This window comes from Aspergillus lentulus (genome assembly GCF_001445615.1).
Source record: "Aspergillus lentulus DNA, contig: Alt04, strain: IFM 54703, whole genome shotgun sequence".
Classification (NCBI taxonomy): Eukaryota; Fungi; Ascomycota; class Eurotiomycetes; order Eurotiales; family Aspergillaceae; genus Aspergillus; species Aspergillus lentulus.
The window spans coordinates 2,881,636-2,900,805 of NW_028322122.1; the positions used below are offsets into that span (position 1 = coordinate 2,881,636).

Consider the following 19,170-nt stretch of genomic DNA (forward strand, 5'->3'; position numbering starts at 1 on the left):
AAGTACAATCGCACCTGTACAGAAGCGTCTTTACAAAGAGTCAACACAAGGTGACTAGGGCAACCAGAGCCTACTGCTCTTCGGGTTTGGGTCAGTGAACTTGTCCTTGATTGTAGAACGCAGTCGGGGCACAAGGATGCTAATTATGGTGACAATGGCAATAATTTCTTAATCTCTTAAATAATGGGAGTTTCCTGAATTTGCCAGGTTTGTAATTTTAATGATTAGCAAGACATCTTAGTGATCATTCAATCATAGAGGCGAACTATAAGCGCATAGGAAATGCAAGATGTTCAGGTAAATATGTTTAGTGGATAGCTAGGGTGCAATCCTATTCTCTTGACAGAAAACAGCCCGCACCAAATTTAAGGGAAAAAGCTGATTGCACAATGAGTAATCAAATCGTAGTTAAGCTAATACTGTATTCACAATATAAGCAGCTTTGATGTTCCTGATAAATCCCACAGCAAGAAATGCCATTCATATTAGAACAATTCCACAACCTTCTCGTCATCATTCTGTGCAGACCCTTGCTGTATATGGATATCTGAATATGAGGAGATAGAATTTGTGCCTTCAATTTGAGCTTGGCTGGCATTTTCCTCTCCTTCCTCATCACGCATCAGCACCTGGACTAGCCTGTCACAGGCTTCGCGCACAGCTTCATCATCAACATGGAGATGGCATTCCCGGATGATGGGATACACATTGATAGCCCTCATTTTGTCACGACCTTCTCGTGTCGTTGTCAGCAGTAACAATGTCTCCAAGTGCGTTAAAATGATGCTGTTATCACTATCCCTCTGCTTATCTGGGGGTAGCAGCTGCAGGTCTGGCAACATTGCCATTGACTCTTCCTCGCTGAATTCCTCCGGTCCTGTAATCGGCAGCAACACGTAAGGAAGTAGATTGGCTTCGTCTGCAGAGAGCAGAGTCGGATGAAACGGAATTTCGAAAGCGACATTTTTAATCGTTGACGCCACCCCCTTTCTCCGAACTGTACTTTCATGCTCAGTGAAGACTGTCAATTTAGTGACAGGGACAACGCCATCATAATCCTGTCGGGTGGTAAAATATGCGCGCCCTGCCTCAGATTTGGAGAGATCGGCGAATAAATAGGAGAGATAATCAAAATTGGCATTCTTATTTAAAGCACCCTCAGCGCCTTTCACGAAACAATCCATCAGTTGATCGATCGCCATAGTAGACGTGGAAATGGATTCGGCAGTCCTCCGTTTCAACGTAATGAGCCGGCTCAGTTTATCTGACTTGGCGAGATTGGCGAAGAGCATAGCAATGTCATCCGCGATTGGTTCCTTGACGTTCTTTTAGGTTGACCGAGTTGTCAGCATAGACCCTGATCTCCTTAAGCGTCGCAGAAAGAAGAGGTTGGTATACTCACCGTTATCTTCACCATGAGAGTCTCTATAAACGCATCATCTTCCGCCAGATTTGCCAATACTTCCTGGTCAGCAGAGATATTGATGAGAATTGTAAGTGCATTTTTCGCGATTGGCTAGTTAGTTTCAGCGAGACCGTTCCCAAATTCGATATGTTAGAAGCTCATTACTGACAGTATAATCTCGAACCAGAAGCTTGAGATCGCGCACTGGAAGAAGCTGATGACGTTTGAAGATGTCCGATTGAGCGGTGGAGAAACCAACGAGGTTTTCGCATGCTAAATTGGACGCAAGCGTTAGAGCATTGAACTGATGTTTGATTGTTCAGGCTCCCTGATCGAGAGGGACGTTTCTACCAATTTGTCTTATCTGAGTATTTCCATGGTGGAGGAACTCAACAAGCTGTCTCCATGGAGAGATAAAGACTGATTAGCCTCCCTAATCCTTCCATTTAAGGGGTCCCCAATTTTGCTTGCTTTCGTTGCTAGAGAGATTCTTTCCCTTCTCTTCCATCTGAAATTTCTGTGTTCCCATCCATCTCTCCAGCTAACAGTTAGGGACCTCGCGGACTCACCTCTTCTATGACTGTTGGCATACTGAGGGAAATTCCAGGGACTGGGAAAACAAAGAACAGACAATAGAGTCTATAGACTGAAGCTAAACTTTTTGTTTCCTCTCTTTTCGCTCTTTCGTTGGCTGTTATTGCAGGTAAGTGGAGTGATACATGCTACCTTATTAGATCTATCTACAGGAAAATTTTTGGTGCGGGGACTTTTCTCCAACGTCACTGGTGTGGGGTTATGAACTTATTATAACTTACCCCTCCTCTGGTGATCAGGTACATAGTCCGGTATACAGATTGCCTCACGCTGTTTCCTTAAATATAGTTTAAATTTGAATATTTACTAATATTGGCAGCTTTGCAAGCACACTTAATTCTTCCAGGATTCAAGGCTCAGATGAATCCTACATCTGACGAATCTTATCCCTTTTCCTCATAAAAGCGGGTACAAGAAAACAACTCTAGGTAGCGTAGTGAATGTATGCCAGCAACTTATATATGATTACCAAACTGATGAAACAGTATGGAGCCTTCACATTCCCTCAGCAAAAGGTTTCCTCTGCAGATAGAACGGTGTGGGGGTTGGCCACTCAGTAGTCAAGGTAAGTAGAAGTGGGCCAGAATAGTAATGCCTACAACTCCATATGTATGGATGGCTCATTACGCTAAAGTCGACCATCCTGACAGCCGAACTTAAACGACGGGGCTCGAAATCATCAAAGAACATCCAGTTAGATCCCTTACAAGGTCGCAAAACCAAACAAGTCATCTCTTCGCAGATTACAAAAGAGGGAAGGATAGAAACATGGGTGCAGAAACAATTGACCTCAAGGATATACATGATTTTCTGATAGAACTAGCTTCCAAGGCTGGAGAAATCATTACCAATGCCTTGCCGAACACAGGAACTACAGGGTCAAAGAAGAATAGTGAGTTTCCAGTCTGTGCCCAGCTGGGTTTTAAGGTATTCACCTCTTCCATAGCCGCAGATCTCGTCACTGAATATGATCGTGCGGTTGAGAAAATGATATCTACAGCGTTAGCAGGGAGATATCCGCAGTACCAGTAAGTCGTAAATGACCCCTTCTATAATGTTCGCCAACAGGCCAAAGCGATGATTACGAATCTCTCTCTTAATTAGCGATGAGAAGAGCTAACAGTCCACACCACTATAGATTTCATGGCGAGGAGACATATGACCCTGCAAGTCCACTAACTGATGCCCCCACATTCGTCGTCGATCCCATCGACGGTACAGTCAATTTTGTGCACGGATTCCCATATGCATGCATCTCTCTCGGCTTTGCGATCGACAGGAAACCGGTCGTTGGTGTTGTTTACAATCCATTCAGCAATACCCTCTACTCCGCCATTCGTGGAGAAGGGGCGTATTTAAATCGCAACACTAAACTTCCGCTCGACGCTAGGAGCCTTGAGCCATTGAATGGCCTAGAGAACGCTCTCATCGGCGTTGAGTGGGGTTCGGAGAGAGCAGGCAAGAATTGGGCGACGAAGGTACGGACATTTGAAAATCTCGGTAAAACCAAGGATGATGGTGGTGCAATGGTACGCTCAATGCGTAGCATGGGCTCAGCTGCATTAAACCTTTGCGCCGTCGCATGTGGGAATCTCGATTTGTATTGGGAAGGTGGTTGCTGGGCCTGGGATGTTTGCGCTGGCTGGGTCATTCTGACAGAAGCTGGCGGTATAATCGTGGACGGCAACCCTGGCAACTGGGAAGCCAGCGTTGATGGGCGAAAGTATCTCGCAGTCCGAGGATCGCCAAATCAAGCAGGACAGAAGGAGCTCATCGAGGAGTTTTGGGGGCATATACAAGGCCATCTCGAGTATTGATTTGAATAGTGAGTTGAGCCCTTTCAAGCACGCCCTCGAAACTGCCGGTTTCCGGCTACCGCAAGTCTTGCTCTCAATACCAAACGAGGAAAGTGGTTGACAATATTGAGTACTCAAAGTGAGGGAGAAAGTCTCCCCGCCATCATGTTACAATGTACATCTCAGTCACGATGACACATCAGTTCGGCAATATGTAAAACTCAAGAATACCTAAGATATTCTCCGGCATGCCTGTGCCCTGTAGTCATCAAGATGCCTACATCCGGCTCGTAATTACCGGCATTTTGGTCTACGTGATCAATGATAGTCTGACTCTTCATCCTAGCTATTGACAGCTTGGTTGCGCGCCAACGGTGCTGTTTTCGCCCCTTCCTGAGTTTTGGCCTCGGTCGAAGGGCTTACTGCGTATTGGCGATGCTCTTACCGGTCGAGTAAGCTTGGATTTGCATCGCTGAGAAATTGGCCGGTGCCGTATGACCTGCAGGTTGAAGTCGTTTCTTCATCCAACAAACCAGCCTAGGACTGACTTCCACCATCCGTATCGCAGGTTGTCCCTACAGGTATATGTGCCTCCTGGACGCTTTCTCCCGGCCTTTTCTGACTCTCGTTCAGGGAATCCTGTCGAAAGTGACTATCGACGAGATGCTTCACTACGGGCCAGCCGTACGCATTTGTGAACATTCGCCTCACGATGATGTTATTGTGAGCATCTGGTTCAAGGCGAACAAGGACTTTGCGCCATGACATTCCACGGTGATAAGCCCTGGCGATTTTCTCCTCAACTTTCAGACCACCGGGCATCGCATTTCCGTCATTGGTAGAGCGACTTTCATTGCAGCCTGAATCCCGCGGACCCTCCGAAGCCTTACTCTCAAAAGAGCTCAATGGCGAGGTCTTGCGCTTGGCAGACAAAGGAGGAGGTATGTCCTCGGGGTAATATATACGGTCGTGAAATATTGTCTTTGGCCTGGAAGCAGGATTCACAATAAACTGAACCGGTGGCAGAGGTGGCATGAGAAGATCTCCGGCTGATTCAAAAAATGTGGTCCTTGGGGGAGCGTTAAGCCCGGATTCCTCGTAAGAAGACTGTCGCGAAAGAGGTCCTTCAAGGGGAAACGGTGTAGAGGTGGACGCATGGGCGAAGTCAGACGTGGTACTCAGAGTCTGACTCCGCTTGTAGACTTTTGTATGTTTATGCCTAGATGATACAGTTGTTGCTCTTTTTGGTCGAAAAATCGAGAGAAAAGCGCTCAGCGGGTTGAGCGAAGGCTGAATCGAAGATATCTTAGGTTCCTGATTCTGTCTTGAGCCGCCTAGCTCTATTTGCGGCGGATGGCTTGCGCTTTCGCCAGTGGATAAAGCCGGAGAATCAACAATTTGGACTGTCTCAGCTTGCTCTTGTTGTTGGACCTCCTCTGACGGTGAATTGATCCTGCCGCTATCGCGATGATCAAGTCTGGCGGGCGACGCATTGCTATCGATAGGAGAATGAGGTGACCGAAGTGAGACCGAATTAGCACCGGTTAACTCTGCCCATCCCCATTCCGCCATTGTGCTAACAAGGCCGTTCTGCCTCCTTGCCTTTTCAACGCGCTCCAATCCTCTCCAATCAAGAAATAATAGGCACGAAGTTCGCAAAGGCACAATCCCATCATTAACCACGTTGGAATAGACCGTGCGACGGTCAAACTTAGAAAGCGCCTCATGAGCTGGACCACAGGGAAGTACTCTTAGTAAAGGCTTAGGTCCATGATCTACATGTTCCCGTGGCTTTGTAGAAGTACCCCTGCCGCCGATTACCGCCTCCCACCCGCTCCGTACTCTGGGAGCAGTCCAGCTTAACCCTAGATCCTGGCCTGTGCGGCCGACAAGGCCGAGATCGAGAGCAAAGCGGACATACATAGGGTTCTCATTGCTGAGTCCAAGGAAAGGTGTCGCTAGAGCGATGAAGTTGACAGGGCGGATCAGATTAAAAAATTCAGGCGAGTGCTTCTGAATGTATGCAATGGCATACGTCTGAACCAAACCTCCAAGAGAATGCCCGATAAAGCTAATACTCGTAATCTGGTAGTAACGATGCTCGTCTTCTGCCTCATCTGCACGAGTTCGAGACTCAGAAGGTTCGTTAAAAACATTTTCCTTCGCACTCTTCCATGCACCGAGTGATTCAGTGAACGTTTTAGTTCTAGATTGTTTAAGTGGTCTGTAGGGTTGATCTGGGTATGTCATGAACAAGACGTATTTCGCAAGTCGCTTGCCGAGATACTGTATTCCGCGTTCAGTACGTACTGCATTACCAGCAAATCCTCTAACTATGACTTGTTCGTCATCGCTATCGTCTTGATCGGCCGAATCATCATCGCGAACGGAACTTCAGCCAACATTAAGTCAGAAGGGTCAAAGGGATAGCCGGATAACAAATAATTGTCTTAACGCAAGCAATTCCAAAGCTTACCGATCTAGAGAAGAGGCGCCATTCGGCGCCTGCGGAGCCGAATTTTGTCTCAACTTGCAAGGTGCCCCTTTCTGTGTTTTCTTAGTTGCAGCGTCAATGCTTTCTTTCAAGTAAAGCATGTCTGCTCCAAGGTTGCTGTGTAGACCATGTGTAAGTACGACAAGGTGAACCTTTTTTCGACGCGCACAGGTTTGCGAAGCGGTGTCGAGTCGGTTGGCCCTTTCCACTGATTCCCCGTTCGCTGGTGGGATATTCGACGGAGATCCAGTGTGGTCGACGGCATCGCGTTCAGATGGAAAAGGAGGCGTATTCCAGAGACTGGCGGTGTCATCTATACGCAAACAAACCGATTTCGAAAAAACGCCTTTCGTAGCAACCACTTGCCTGCCTTTCGTTGTGGGCGTTATATGATCCTGTAGGTGAGCTGCTGAGTGAAGCCTGCCGAACGATAACCCGCCACTGTAGGGGAGTTCAACTGACTCCTCATCACGGCCGATGAGTAGCTCATAATTGACAATAGCTGTGGTGGAGAAAATAACCTGCGATATTATCTCGATAACCCATGTCACGTTTTGAATGCAGTGGGGGGATGCGGGCGTCTCTGGAATTCGATGCAGGCGTTTCGGTATAGGGATCATTGCTTTCCAGCTCCCTCCTGCCTTGAGGTATGGTTCAAACTGAGGGATGCCCCCAATTTCCTTATCCTGGGAATGGGCATGAGGGTCGAATGTGGAAGGATAGCAGGAGGCATAAAGAGTATATGGCCCATGCAGGTACGCAGCCCGCAGTGCGATGGCAGATGTGTTTCTGACCTTGACATGTAGCGCATCTGGTAGAGGATGAACATTGTCAGCTACTGGTGTGTAAGTCACTGTGTATCTGTTTGAGAACAACAGATTAGTATCATGAGTAGAGTGTATAGGAACTACAACACCTGGTGGGACCAAGGAGACGTATAATGTGATACAAAAGACGAACCTGATTGCTTCTCCTACACGGACACTGCCAGCTTGATGCACCAACAACATATCAGTAGCTCTTTGGGTTTGTACTGTGTCTGCTTGCCACCCAGTTATTGAATGAAATTTTAGGGACTTGAATTGGGAGAAAGAAGCTATTTCCCGGTCTGGCCTTTGGGAGGTAAGATACAATCGAGGCGTGATGAACATCTGGATATAGACAGAATCATCTCTTTTATAGTGATGACCACAATTCTTATGATCTCCAAGGATATTGTAAAAGCGACGGTTCGAGATCGATAAATCATGGCATTATTTAACATGTAAGAAGTTGAGAAATACCCTGAGAAACTAGGGGCAGACCAGAGTGATTTAGCCTCTTCGCCACGGAACTGATCTACATAACTATCATTACAACAGTACCTCTGTACGACCAGAGTAAATAAATTCTGTCTCTGATATAGTTATTATGAGTTATAGTGCTTTATATGCGCTAAAGCCACTCTCAATTCTGTAATGTATAGATCTTAAAATAGCATAGAAAGGTAATAAGTATCATTCCGGAACAATAGCAGTTGGAGATTAAGTCTATGTATTATTCTGTACACCCAATTTACAGGCCAAAGTGTTTGCACACCTCGACGTGTTCTCTTATGTTTGCCAGCTTTTAAGGAAATACCTGTAGATACCTGGTGTAAGCTATATCAGGTCTTACGAAGTTACGAACCATAAGTATGGAGTATTTTCTCCCTTTAGTCATGCAATTTCTAGATATGTACAAGGATCTATATGGTACTCCCTGCTAAGGTAGTTAGCCAGGGTCTTCTTAGTCCTTCCCTATCTACATACCCAGTCCTGTGAATGGTAATCTGATAAGCTATGATTATGTAATCATAAAGACCATACATCACATCATCTCCTGTTGCCTCTGGTGAAAGGTAGCTTAGCAGCCTCACACTTATTACCCGCGCATAAACAGAATCCCAGTTGTTCCTGCTCATTCGTTAATAGCACTACTGACATCTCTCTTAACCTAAATATTATCTCAGCAGGCACAGTTGAATTATAGATCACTATGACTTTACCTGCCAGTGATGCAAACTCACAAACCCACACAGGCGCTCACAAAGCTCCACCGATGCGATTTCGTCGTCCTAAAGTTGCAGACCCTTTAGTCAGGCCAAAAAAGAGGGTTATCGCACGACCGGCAGCCACTTCGGCTTCCTCTGTTGGTATAGCCACAAAACCAACAACAACTCGTCCAGTAATTTCCAATATCACGCCCGCGACCCAAGCCGAGAAAGCTGCCCCCGCCCCCCCCCAAAATGATTTCTCAGTGAATGGTTTCAGCGGTCCTTTACTGTCTGAGACTTATGTGGATTATCCCATAGTGATCACGAAGCGATCGTTGCGAGAAGGTTTGAAACATCACATCGCTCGCTTCGCGTCCAAGAAGACTATCGATCCTCGTGATGAGTCTCAATTTACCCGACCTGTCAGACTTCAACGTCGAGACCCTAGAGCAAAGACGCAAGAGATGAACCAGGACAAAGGCCAAACACAGAAGTTGACGCCTCAATCTAGTCACCAGTTAGGCGATGCCGAGAGGGAGGAGCTTGAAGCTAGAAAGGCCGCGAGAGAAAAAGAGCGTGCCGAAAATTTGGCCCAAATAGCCCCTTCCATGGGGTCAGCACCCAAGCGGGCCAATGTCCCGAAACAAAAGACGCAGCAAGTGTCGAAGACAGACATGACGCCTGAAGAGGTCGCCAGAGCACGGATTAAATACGAAGAGGCTTTACCTTGGCATCTCGAGGACTTTGACAACAAGAATATCTGGGTGGGAAACTACGAAGCCGCTCTTTCCGAAACACATGCCGTTTTCATACCGGAGAATGGCAGGATGAGGATGATACCAGTAGAGAAATGGTATAAATTCGGTGCCAAGAGCCAATTCAGAGCTCTAACCATTGAAGAAGCGGAACGATTTATGGCAAAGAAAATTAAAGATCCCAGGTGGTTTATGGAAAAGCAACAAGAGCAAGCACAGCGTAAGGAATTGGAACAATTTGCAAAACAACGGAAGGTTTACGCTGGTAAACAAAGCACCCCAGCAGGTGCTGACGGCCTGGAAGCCGATGAAATGGATTTCGAAGAAGATCGGTTTGCAGATGATGAAGAGCACGATGATCTTTTCAACGAGGACGAGGAGACCAAGGCAGCGGAAAAGCGGATCAAACAGGATCAGCTGAAGGCAAACGTCTTCGATTTGAAGGATGAAAAAGATTACGAAGAAGAGGAGCTCAGGGAAAAGAGAGAACGGGAAGCTCGCCGTATACTGGGCAAGAAGGTCCGCAAAGCCCTCAAAAAAAGAGAGAAGAATTACGACTATAGCAGTGGCTCTGATGTCAACCCCTACTCGGATGAAGAGGTGTGTTCGTTTGGATCTTATTTGGTTACACAGTTACGCTAATGAGGTTACGTTCAACTTAGAGCTCTGATGATAGCGAAGCTGAACGATTACGGGAAGAGGAGCGAAAAGCTGAAGAGGACAAAAATAAGAAGGATTCAGCTCCCTCGACAAGGGGAAATGTTACCCCATCTGGCCGTCCGAAGCACACTGAACCCTCGAAGAAGGGCCCAGGTGCAGCGTCGCGGAAACGGCTTGGGTCTCCAAATGTATCAGATGCAAGTGGCACAGATACCTCTCGCAAAAAGGCAAAGAGCAAGCATCCTTCTTCTCAGCCGACGCCCCAGCCAACTTCTCGTGCCCTGTCGCCAACTGCGCCTCCAGGACAAGTGAGTTTCTCCAACCGTAAGTGTCTGTTCATTGTACTCATCTATCATCGGTACAGGTTGGTAAGAAACGCATTCGGAACGTCGTAGGTGGCGCGGGATCGGTTAGCGATGCTGATGGGGGAGCCGCCTCTGGAGGGGAGATGAGTGAAAGCGGAAAAATCAAGAAATTGAAGCTTAATCCACCTGCAGCGACATCACAAGGCGGAACTCCTCAAGGATCCAGGGCAGGCAGTCCAATTCCTATAGGCAGTAAGGGTCTTGGCGCAAGTCGTGCTAGCAGTCCCGAGTCACTGAGGGGTAAGATCTCACTAGATGCTCATGTTTTCACTGCTGCCTGTCCGACTATAGAACTAACTTGTACATGCAGGGCAAAATCGCATCTCTACACCGGTACCTTCCGGGACTCTAAGCTTCCCCACTCCAGCAGAAATCCATGCCGCCATACCTCAAACTGGTATACTGAGCAGTGATCTTTTAAAAATTTTTCGGCCTCGCATAGGCGAGTCGAAGGAGAATCACCGCAAGTTCATTGCAATAGTCAAGGATGTCGGAGTGTACGGAAAAGAGGACCGGCTATTGCGACCAGGTGTACTGAAGGATGGCCAGAGATAAATGAGACTCCGACAACGCTGAGACGCATTTGTTCTTCAGGACCTTTGTAATTCAGAGGGTTTATCGCCGAGTCACGCTCAATGCACACTCCTGCAGTCTTCCAACATAAGTATCGAGCGCTCGCAAGGCTATTCTTACTTTTCCCCTTTCTAACATACATGTGTGGTCATGGAGTGAGCAAATTTTCGTCACCGCTTGCATAAGATCTGGACAATCGCTAGTGCTGACTTGGTACTTAATTTGTCGGTATGGCGATATAACGTTTTAGAGCGTTGCATACTTGGCCAAACTACTTCGTGTAGCGATGACTCTCAGGTTTTCGGTTTGGTCCTGCGAACGCAGCTCACACAGTGGCCAATGAGGAGCAACGCGATATAATCAAGCTTTACAGACCATCATATGAAGAACAAAAACATAGTGTCATTAAACCTAAATACAGAAATCTATTATGTTGGGCTATCATACGAGATGTGTAGACGAGGGCACCAAGAAGCAGAACCTAACGCTAAGGAAGCATAGCATGGAAAAGCCAGGACTCTGTTATAGCATCTACTTTCAACTTTTCAGGCATTGGTGGTGCCTGTGGCGCGTGAAGTGTTCTCACCTCCCTCTTCATACTTGTCCCAATTTGCCAGGATATGGGCAATCCGAGGAGAGTTTGTGAGTCTGTACACATCCTCGAAATACTCCTTTGTGATCTCGAATGGGCGAGCAGTGACATTTGGAATATATTTGCCAATCAACTTGCCCGGATCGATGGTAGTTTTGTTGATTTTCTTCAGTAGGAAGGACCGGAAAGGCTTGACACCGGAGCGAAGGAAGGTGCTGTGGAAAGGCACGTCGATTCCTTTCAGCGGAATAGTGGCGAAGCCTCGCTCCAAGACAATAGGCCTGGGCTTCGACTCGGTTTGTTTGACACATTCATGAATGATCTTGACAAGGTGAGCCTTCAAGTCATCCAAGGACATGCTCTGCATTAATGCTGGAATGTCGATGTTTTGAGCCTTGAGATAGTTGAGCAGATTTGTAAGGCAATCAAGAGCGCGGAGCTGTCGAAGTTAGAATGCTGAGATATTGAGGAGGAAGAAAGGGGTAACACTTACATCTCCAGCAGCAACATACTGCATATTTGCGACATTGTAGTTGACAATTTCCAATAGCCAACCTGTTTGCTCAGCAATGTTCTCAACGACGTACTGCAAGGCTTGCTCATTGAATGTCTTCGAGATGCGACTTGGGTTGACGGCGCACATAGAGTAGTTCGAACGTCCTTGTTCATCTCTTTCGACAGCAACCTGCATAGTCAAACCACGATAGAAGACGACGGAAACCAGACTCTCAATAGGCATGACATCCGCCAGAGCGGCGAGAGCAGAGTATTCACCCAGCGAATGGCCAGCGAAGCTGCTATCTCTCTGGACGAGACCCTTGGAGCGCATATCCTCGAAACTTGCCTTTTCCATCAGTGTCAGTGCCGGCTGCGTGAACTGAGTTGCAGAGAGCAATCCAGACGGTGACCGATACGTGTATGATGTCGTGTCCTCATTGATTTCTTTGAAGATCTTCTCAGACTTGATCGTGCCATCCGCGTTGACTGTCTCAAAAGTCATCGACATGTAGTTCTGGCGAATGGCTTTTCCACGGGGACCACCAAAGTAGACAGTGAGCTCCTTGGGATTGTTTTTGACGATATCAATGATGGACAAGCCGTAGTTCTCGATAAAATGACGATCTGCCCGATCCCAAACCTCCCTGGCGACAGGGCTGCTGCTGTACAGCTCCATACCCATTCCCTGCTCTTGAGAGCCCTGTCCAGTGAAGACATAGGAGGTTACTGGTTGCTCGACTTCTGCTTCGCCCAGAAGAACCTTATCTTCTGTTTCCTTGTTGCTGGCCTCAACCTTGATGATTTTACGGCCGGCCACCATACCGACATGCTGTAACTTCACGGTGATCATATCATTGGGGAGGACCATACCGACGAGGGACACATGGAAGCCTCGAACACGGCCGATATTGTTTTCAGCGGCCCAGGTCTCGACGAAACTGCGAACAGCGGCGCTGGTATACATGCCATGTGTGATGGTCCCGGGAAGATTGGCATAGCTAGAGAAAACACGAGAGACGTGAATTGGATTGTAATCGCCTGAAACCCGAGCATATGTTTCATTGGATGCCGGTGCGCGCAAAACGAGGGGTGTCTTTCCGCTCAACGGAATAGGGTTTTCGAAATAGACCGGTTGTTCTATGGATGTACCATTGCGTTGAAGATAGTCAATGACCGGATTACCATGAGAAGTTCCGGTCTCGTAGTCCACTGTTGCAACCTGAATGACTTCCTTTGTGGGAAGTTCAAGCAGCACCTGGCCGACTGTCTGAACGTGGCTGAATACAGATTTGTTCTTGAACCGGATCAAGCTCTGGAGACGGAAAGTGAGAGTCTGACCTAACAATTCGACGTCGGGTTCGTCTAGACGGAACCACTCTTTCGACCGTAGAATTGCAACATCCCTGCTTGAGGCAAGGTGAACTTGCATGGGAACCTCATCCTTGCGCTGGAAAGTGTTCTCAAAATCCAGGTACGACCCTCGGTATAGGAATTGACTGGTGACATGCATGATTGGTTGCCCGTCTCTGTGAATCGTACCGCATACTTCAACCATTTTCCCGGAATCTTGGTTGATCACAGCATTGATTTGGGCAGTTGTGTCCAACACGTCTCCAACCTTCAAGGGTTGAGCACCAGGGACCATTTTGAATCCGTTCGAAAGATGGACCAGTTTCAAAAGATCCCCATCGATTGTCCGAGGGAAGATGGGCTTGGTTATGGCCTGCCAGCCAACAACAATGGCAAAGTCCATGGGAGCGAAGACTTCCTTTCCGGGCCTATCAACGAAGGCCTCCCCAGTATTGCCAACAGCGTGCACAAAGTCAGCGACAGCTTGGGCAGTGATAGTTTCCCGACCACCACTAAATGTTGCCGTGGTAGGGGTGTCGAAAGGGACATCCTTGCTACCAAACCAGACCCGATAATAGAACTCCTTAATGCGATCGTTGCGACCATCCATGACTTCCCTGATGGGTGCATAGCCGGCCTCGGGATGGTACGTGAACAAGAAGCTCAAAGGCACAACACCACCCTCTGCAGTTCTGCCTTCGAAGAGTGTGAGACTGATTTGACCTTGATCGTTGACCTTCACCTCCACAGTCTTGACGAGTTTGCCGGATTGATACGGCTCTCTCACACAGATGGTGGTCTTGGATGGTTCCTCTGGATACGAGACCTCCACGTACATCCCCGGGGTGGGTGCGACGATCCGCTTCATCGGGTTTGTCTGGAAACGGTGACCTTGAACAAAGACGTCTGCCAAGAAGAGAGCGTGCCTCCATGAGTATGATTTGCCAGCGAGGAGGCGTAACCACAGGTCAAGATCAGGAAGATCGCCTGAGGGAGAGGATGATAGACGATAGCTGATTTTGTTCGTATCTTCAGAGATCGTGAGCCCGTCGATGTCTAACTCACTGACGGCTTCATGAAGCCGGCCTCCGAAGTACTCAATGACAGGGATCTTGGACTCGTCACCGCCATAGACGTCCTGCAGAAGACCCTTGATATGACCCTGATGAACACCATCCAGGATTTGTTGGACAGGCTCGTCTATGGTGTTAGAAAATTTGGCTGCCATTGGGCCTTGCAAAATACAGGTCCTTCCGACGTCTTGCCCAACCACGGCCTCCAAATCCTCACTCTGCCAAAGAGAGTCCTTCTTGAACCAATACTCAAAGTTCTCGTCCAGTGCCGGCACAAATGGGACAGGCTTCTGTCCGCGCCGCTGACAAAGCAAAAGGAAATGATGAACATCCTGCGCATTGATTAATTGAGTAGCCGCTTCAGGGTAAGCTGCTAAAATGTTGTCAATTGCCGGATAAGGAGTATCGAGCTCGGAATAGTTCTGCAGCAGAGAAGCCTGCCCTTCCTCGGCGGTGAATCGTTCCTCGACGCGACGGATGAAATCACCAGTCAACTTCTTCAAAGAGGCATCAATCCAGCGCGATTCATGCTTGACATACATGAGTTCTACCATACGATGAACCACCTCGGCGTACGTCATGTCTTCAAGATCGACCGCCTCACCAGCGGCATTACGGCCGAACCATACTTTTTGGAAGTCGTCGTTGAGTTTCTTGATGATATAATCACGCTGCTTCTTTAGTTCTGGCACGCGCTTCGCCTTGTCGAGTTTAAAGATTTTCTGATCCATCTCGTGCCAGAACAGAACACCTCTGGTCGCCAACTTATGAATGGGTTCACCCATCTCGGAAAGAACGGTGACCACACCGCCAGCAGGACCCCTGTAAGTCTTCTCCCAATCTTTGTCATCAAGACCAGGGGCGTCAGCAATTGCCTTCTTAGCATTCTTAGATGTGTGCGCTTCTTTGGCAATCATTAGGCGACTGCCAAAGAGGCACCCGTCGAAGGGCATCGGGGGATATCCGAAGCTCGAAGACCATGCTCCGGAGAGATAAGGGTAAGTGTCCTCAGCACCACCGAAGCCACTGCCCGCGACAAGGACAATGTTCTCACACCGTCTGATGCGGCTATACATTTGTAGAATGGGTTGGTGAAAGTCTTCAAAGGAGTGATGACCACCACCACGACCACCGGTCCACTGAAGGATGACAGGAAACTTCGGGTTGGCTTTGGCGATATTGATGACCTGCTGAATAGCATCCACTGAGCCTGGCTTGAAGGCTATATGCTTGATTCCCAGGGTTTCAATGTATTCATTAGCGACTTCAATGGAAGGAACCCCAGCTCCGATTGTGAGGCCTTCAATGGGTACACCGTCGGCCCTCAATTTCCCGATGAGGGGAATTTGCCAAGCCATAGCTCGGGGGTTGACGTAAATCAAGTTGACAGTAATACCACGCCCAGGAGGAATGGTCTTTTCGATCTTGGAGATAGCCTCTGTCATGCTCTTTCCGTTGTAGTAACCGCCCCCAGCAAGTTCAATGTGGTATCCCGCATTCATTGTTGCGGCAACGAAGTCCCAGGGTACCGTAGTTGGTGTCATACCGGCTACCATGATGGGAGGGATGCCCAGAAGACGGCTCATCTTGGTATCGACAAATGTCTGGCCCGTTGCGTCTTTCACAAGACGGGGGCCGTACTCCTTAACCCAATCAATGGCATATTTCACAGAGTGCTCGTCGCGGTCAAACAGCTCAGGTTTGTATCCGACCTCGGCGTTGGTGCCATCCATAGCCCCAGCGAGGATCACTCGGACTCCAGTACCATCCTTATTGCGGTTCGTAAGTACACCAAGACCTGAGATACCGCCGGGACCGAAATCGACGATGTGAGTGGCCCCTTGGAAGACAGTTGCCTTCTCCCAGTTGACTGCATCGTGGGTGATCATGCGAACCAGAGATGGAACAATATTAGCGTCGCCACTTTGCCGGAGATCATCGCCCGTCTTGGTGTCGTAGACAGGGATCGCAAGGGACTTAGCTGAGATTTCAATGTCCTCCAGGTCCTCGAGGATACGGTCGTACGCTGCGTAGAGGTACTGGCTATGGAATGGCGCAGTTATTGGCAAGAATCTGTTGACGAAGCGAACCTTGCGCTGCGTAAAGGGAACCCGGTTTTGATCCAGGCCAGTGGGAGCCTTGACTTTGCGTAGGCGAAGATTGAGACCATAGAGGGACAGAGGGGGTCCAGTGACCACAAAATTACGAGCGCTGTTGACCAGGGAGATAGAGATATGACGATCGGCAGGAAGATGCTGATTGGTGGTATCAATGTGTTCCTGGACAGCAGATCTCGGCAGATCCCGAATGGACAACATAGGGGTTGGGACTCCTTCCCCATTCTCAATCGAATCCTGTAGCACGGACGGGGCAATAGAAGTCCGAGGGTAAGCCTGCTGACTGCGAAGACCAATCCAGAAGAGCATTGTCAAGGCATCTTTGGCCGCTTTCTCGAAACTCTCCCATGTTGTTGCCGAGGCAATCGCTGCGGCGGTGACCACACCCTGAGAGTGACCTGTAGTGCCGCTGAATCGCTCTAGAATCTCACCAGGCTGCCGACCTAGAACCTTGCAGGTAACCACAAAATGGGCCAATTGGACTAATCCAATTAATGGCAAACTCACAGGAGCTGCCACAAGGTAGTCGATGTCGGGCTGGGAGTCGCGATCATGGAGCCACTGGATGACGTCCAGTCCTTTGGGATAGAGCTTGCTGGCCTCCGGTTCGCGGGAAAGTTGTTGCAATAAGTCAGCGGATGAAGAAATCAGATCCTCCACAAAAGATGGGTAAGTCGTGTAGATTTCCCTCAGCTCATCAAAGTACTCTTCGATGTTGCCCTGACCACCGAAAACTGAGTAAATACTGGCTTTTTCTTCGGAGGCGGCTCGGAATAGCGCAGATTCATAAGGCTTGGTGGGCCGTCCAGCGGCGGCCCTTCCGGCATAATAGGCCTCAACAACCAAGATTTTCTTGGCAGTAATACCCGGGAGAGCGGCTGCCACGGCATGGACATCATTTCCGCGCATGAAGGCTCTTTCGAACTCGTTAAGAGCTAGCTTCAGGACTTCCAGACAGGTTCCCTGTGCATCGTCCTCGCCCTCTTCGACCTCGCGAGCAACGTGGCCGATATACCGTGCTACAAGCTCGGCCACCGAGGAGGGCTCATCGTCCTGAGCAAGTTCATCTGTCGGTTGTGGGAGGGATGCCGTAAAGGTATCTTTTAATTGTGAAGCATAGAAGTGGAGGGATGTAGGCACGAGGAAGGAAAACTCGAGTGACCCATGAGTCAGAATAAGTGGCCGCAGTGACTGTGAGGAGCGTGGCGTGTTGATGCCCGTCTGGGGGCCCGTCGATGCTCCGTACATTTTATCGTACTCCTTGTGTCTATCCCAACGGAACCGAATATGGTCGTCAAATTCGCGCGGTCACAACGGGATTCTGCAATTGATCAGATATCAGAAAGGAAAGTCAAATAAAAGCTGGTGGGTATGTCTCTTCTTTCGCTCATTCCTGCAGTCGAATATTCGAACAACAGCTGACACTTTTTGTATTTTCTCCCTTCCCTTCTTCGGAATTTCTCTCTTCCCATTTCTTGTACGCTTCCCCGACCAAAAATCAAGAGGACTACTGGAAGTCTGGTCAATGCTTACCTGTTGCTCCCAAAACTGTCTGCAATGCTGGATGACGCTAGCTTTGATTTCACATTAACTGGATCGTCGTCCAGTAACTGAAAGAAAGTAGAAGTAATTGAAAATCAGGGGAACAATAAATCGTGGTAAAGAAAGAATTAAAAGATTTACAGCATGGAGACGAAGGAGCATAGAACAATATACTCCCGTCACTGGCAGAGTCAAGAAGGGACGTAGATGCGGGATGGAGGGGGGGAAAAAAAGACTGCAGAGAGTCCTCAAGCTTTGGCGTCCGTATTCTGGAAATGGCCACAAGAAAGATTGATGGAGAGACGCACTAGGCCTTCCCTAGGTACACTCCAAAGCGAAATTATGAATTACCTACTCCGTACTCCGTACTCTGTAAGGTAGTACCTCGTAGCTTTTCTCTGGTAAGTACTCGCTAGTGTACCTACAACACGGTCCGCCATCCAACAAGATGTCCCGAAATGATGGCTAGATCCCTGCACACATCAATATGTTGAACCGGCCGGAAGGAGGAGGGAAAAAGCCGAGATTTTGGGGCTGGTTGAATAGGAAGTGGCCCAATGAGGCATGGCGGGTCATACAACCTCCCCAAAGGTCCAACGGAAATGGTTGGGTTGAACCCGATAAGGTTGTGACAATACATGACATGACATGACATGAAGAGGACATCGGCCAGGACGAGACTTGACGGCAAGCCGACTATCTTATGGTATGGTGAGTGGTAAGCTATACTATAGAAAGGTACGGTATGAGATTCAGTATTCCCCTAAGAATCTCTTAACTTATTTATAGGCTACAGATGGACCACTCTATTCAGCGCAATTTCATTTTTATTATGAGTGAGCCCTTACCTATGTAGTAAATAATCACAGACCTCAGCCATTTCTTGAAATAAATCGTTTTCAAAGGTAGTATCATGCACCGTGGTTGGGTGCGGCTCGGAATGTTGGACGCTTACCTACCACTTAGATACGACCTTACTAAATCTAGGTACTAGATGTAGCGGTAGGGTACAATGTCCATAATCATACTTCATGATAAGACGTGTTTTCCATTGAAGGGGCTTATACATGTACAGATTACTCGATTGCGACTGAGTAATAGCCCATATATTATCCATTGCGGACTTCTCCAGCAGCCTCCCACCAAACCTAAGGCAATAGCTTGTAGTTCAACATTATCTAGATATGCCCTATGGGGTACATGGCTGCCTTTAGTACTATCCATTGACGATTTAGCTCCAGGCCGTCGAAAGACAGAGTAAGGGACGTGTTACTCTACAGTAGACACTGTACCTTAAAGTAGAATATTAATATAGTATAGGAAGCTCTGTCTACTTTGTCCT

The 19,170-nt window shown here is 48.2% G+C and overlaps 5 protein-coding genes across 5 annotated transcripts; 2 read left to right on the forward strand and 3 right to left on the reverse strand.

Moving 5' to 3' along the window:
* Nucleotides 1–485: 485 nt before the first annotated feature.
* Nucleotides 486–1,995, reverse strand: ALT_2217 (protein HGH1; the record flags this gene model as incomplete). The annotated part of the gene is made up of 4 exons (XM_089599285.1): nt 486–1,325; nt 1,403–1,516; nt 1,575–1,709; nt 1,975–1,995. 4 exons carry the CDS (start codon nt 1,993–1,995, stop codon nt 486–488), a joined length of 1,110 nt encoding a protein of 369 aa, XP_089456431.1.
* A 772-nt stretch (nt 1,996–2,767) lies between these two features.
* On the forward strand, nt 2,768–3,816 carry ALT_2218 (inositol monophosphatase family protein; the record flags this gene model as incomplete). Its single annotated transcript, XM_033563350.2, has 3 exons — nt 2,768–2,891; nt 2,946–3,027; nt 3,138–3,816. 3 exons carry the CDS (start codon nt 2,768–2,770, stop codon nt 3,814–3,816), a joined length of 885 nt encoding a protein of 294 aa, XP_033419241.1.
* A 516-nt stretch (nt 3,817–4,332) lies between these two features.
* On the reverse strand, nt 4,333–7,299 carry ALT_2219 (lipase ROG1 family protein; the record flags this gene model as incomplete). Its single annotated transcript, XM_033563349.2, has 3 exons — nt 4,333–6,187; nt 6,272–7,150; nt 7,250–7,299. 3 exons carry the CDS (start codon nt 7,297–7,299, stop codon nt 4,333–4,335), a joined length of 2,784 nt encoding a protein of 927 aa, XP_033419240.2.
* Nucleotides 7,300–8,368: 1,069 nt separating this feature from the next.
* On the forward strand, nt 8,369–10,638 carry ALT_2220 (transcription factor IIF subunit TFG1; the record flags this gene model as incomplete). Its single annotated transcript, XM_033563348.2, has 4 exons — nt 8,369–9,658; nt 9,721–10,026; nt 10,083–10,323; nt 10,394–10,638. The coding sequence occupies 4 exons, from the start codon at nt 8,369–8,371 to the stop codon at nt 10,636–10,638; spliced, it is 2,082 nt and encodes a 693-aa protein (XP_033419239.2).
* A 563-nt stretch (nt 10,639–11,201) lies between these two features.
* ALT_2221 (tetrafunctional fatty acid synthase subunit FAS1) lies at nt 11,202–17,534 on the reverse strand (the record flags this gene model as incomplete). The annotated part of the gene is made up of 2 exons (XM_033563347.2): nt 11,202–11,687; nt 11,742–17,534. The coding sequence occupies 2 exons, from the start codon at nt 17,532–17,534 to the stop codon at nt 11,202–11,204; spliced, it is 6,279 nt and encodes a 2,092-aa protein (XP_033419238.1).
* Between the last annotated feature and the right edge of the window lie 1,636 nt (nt 17,535–19,170).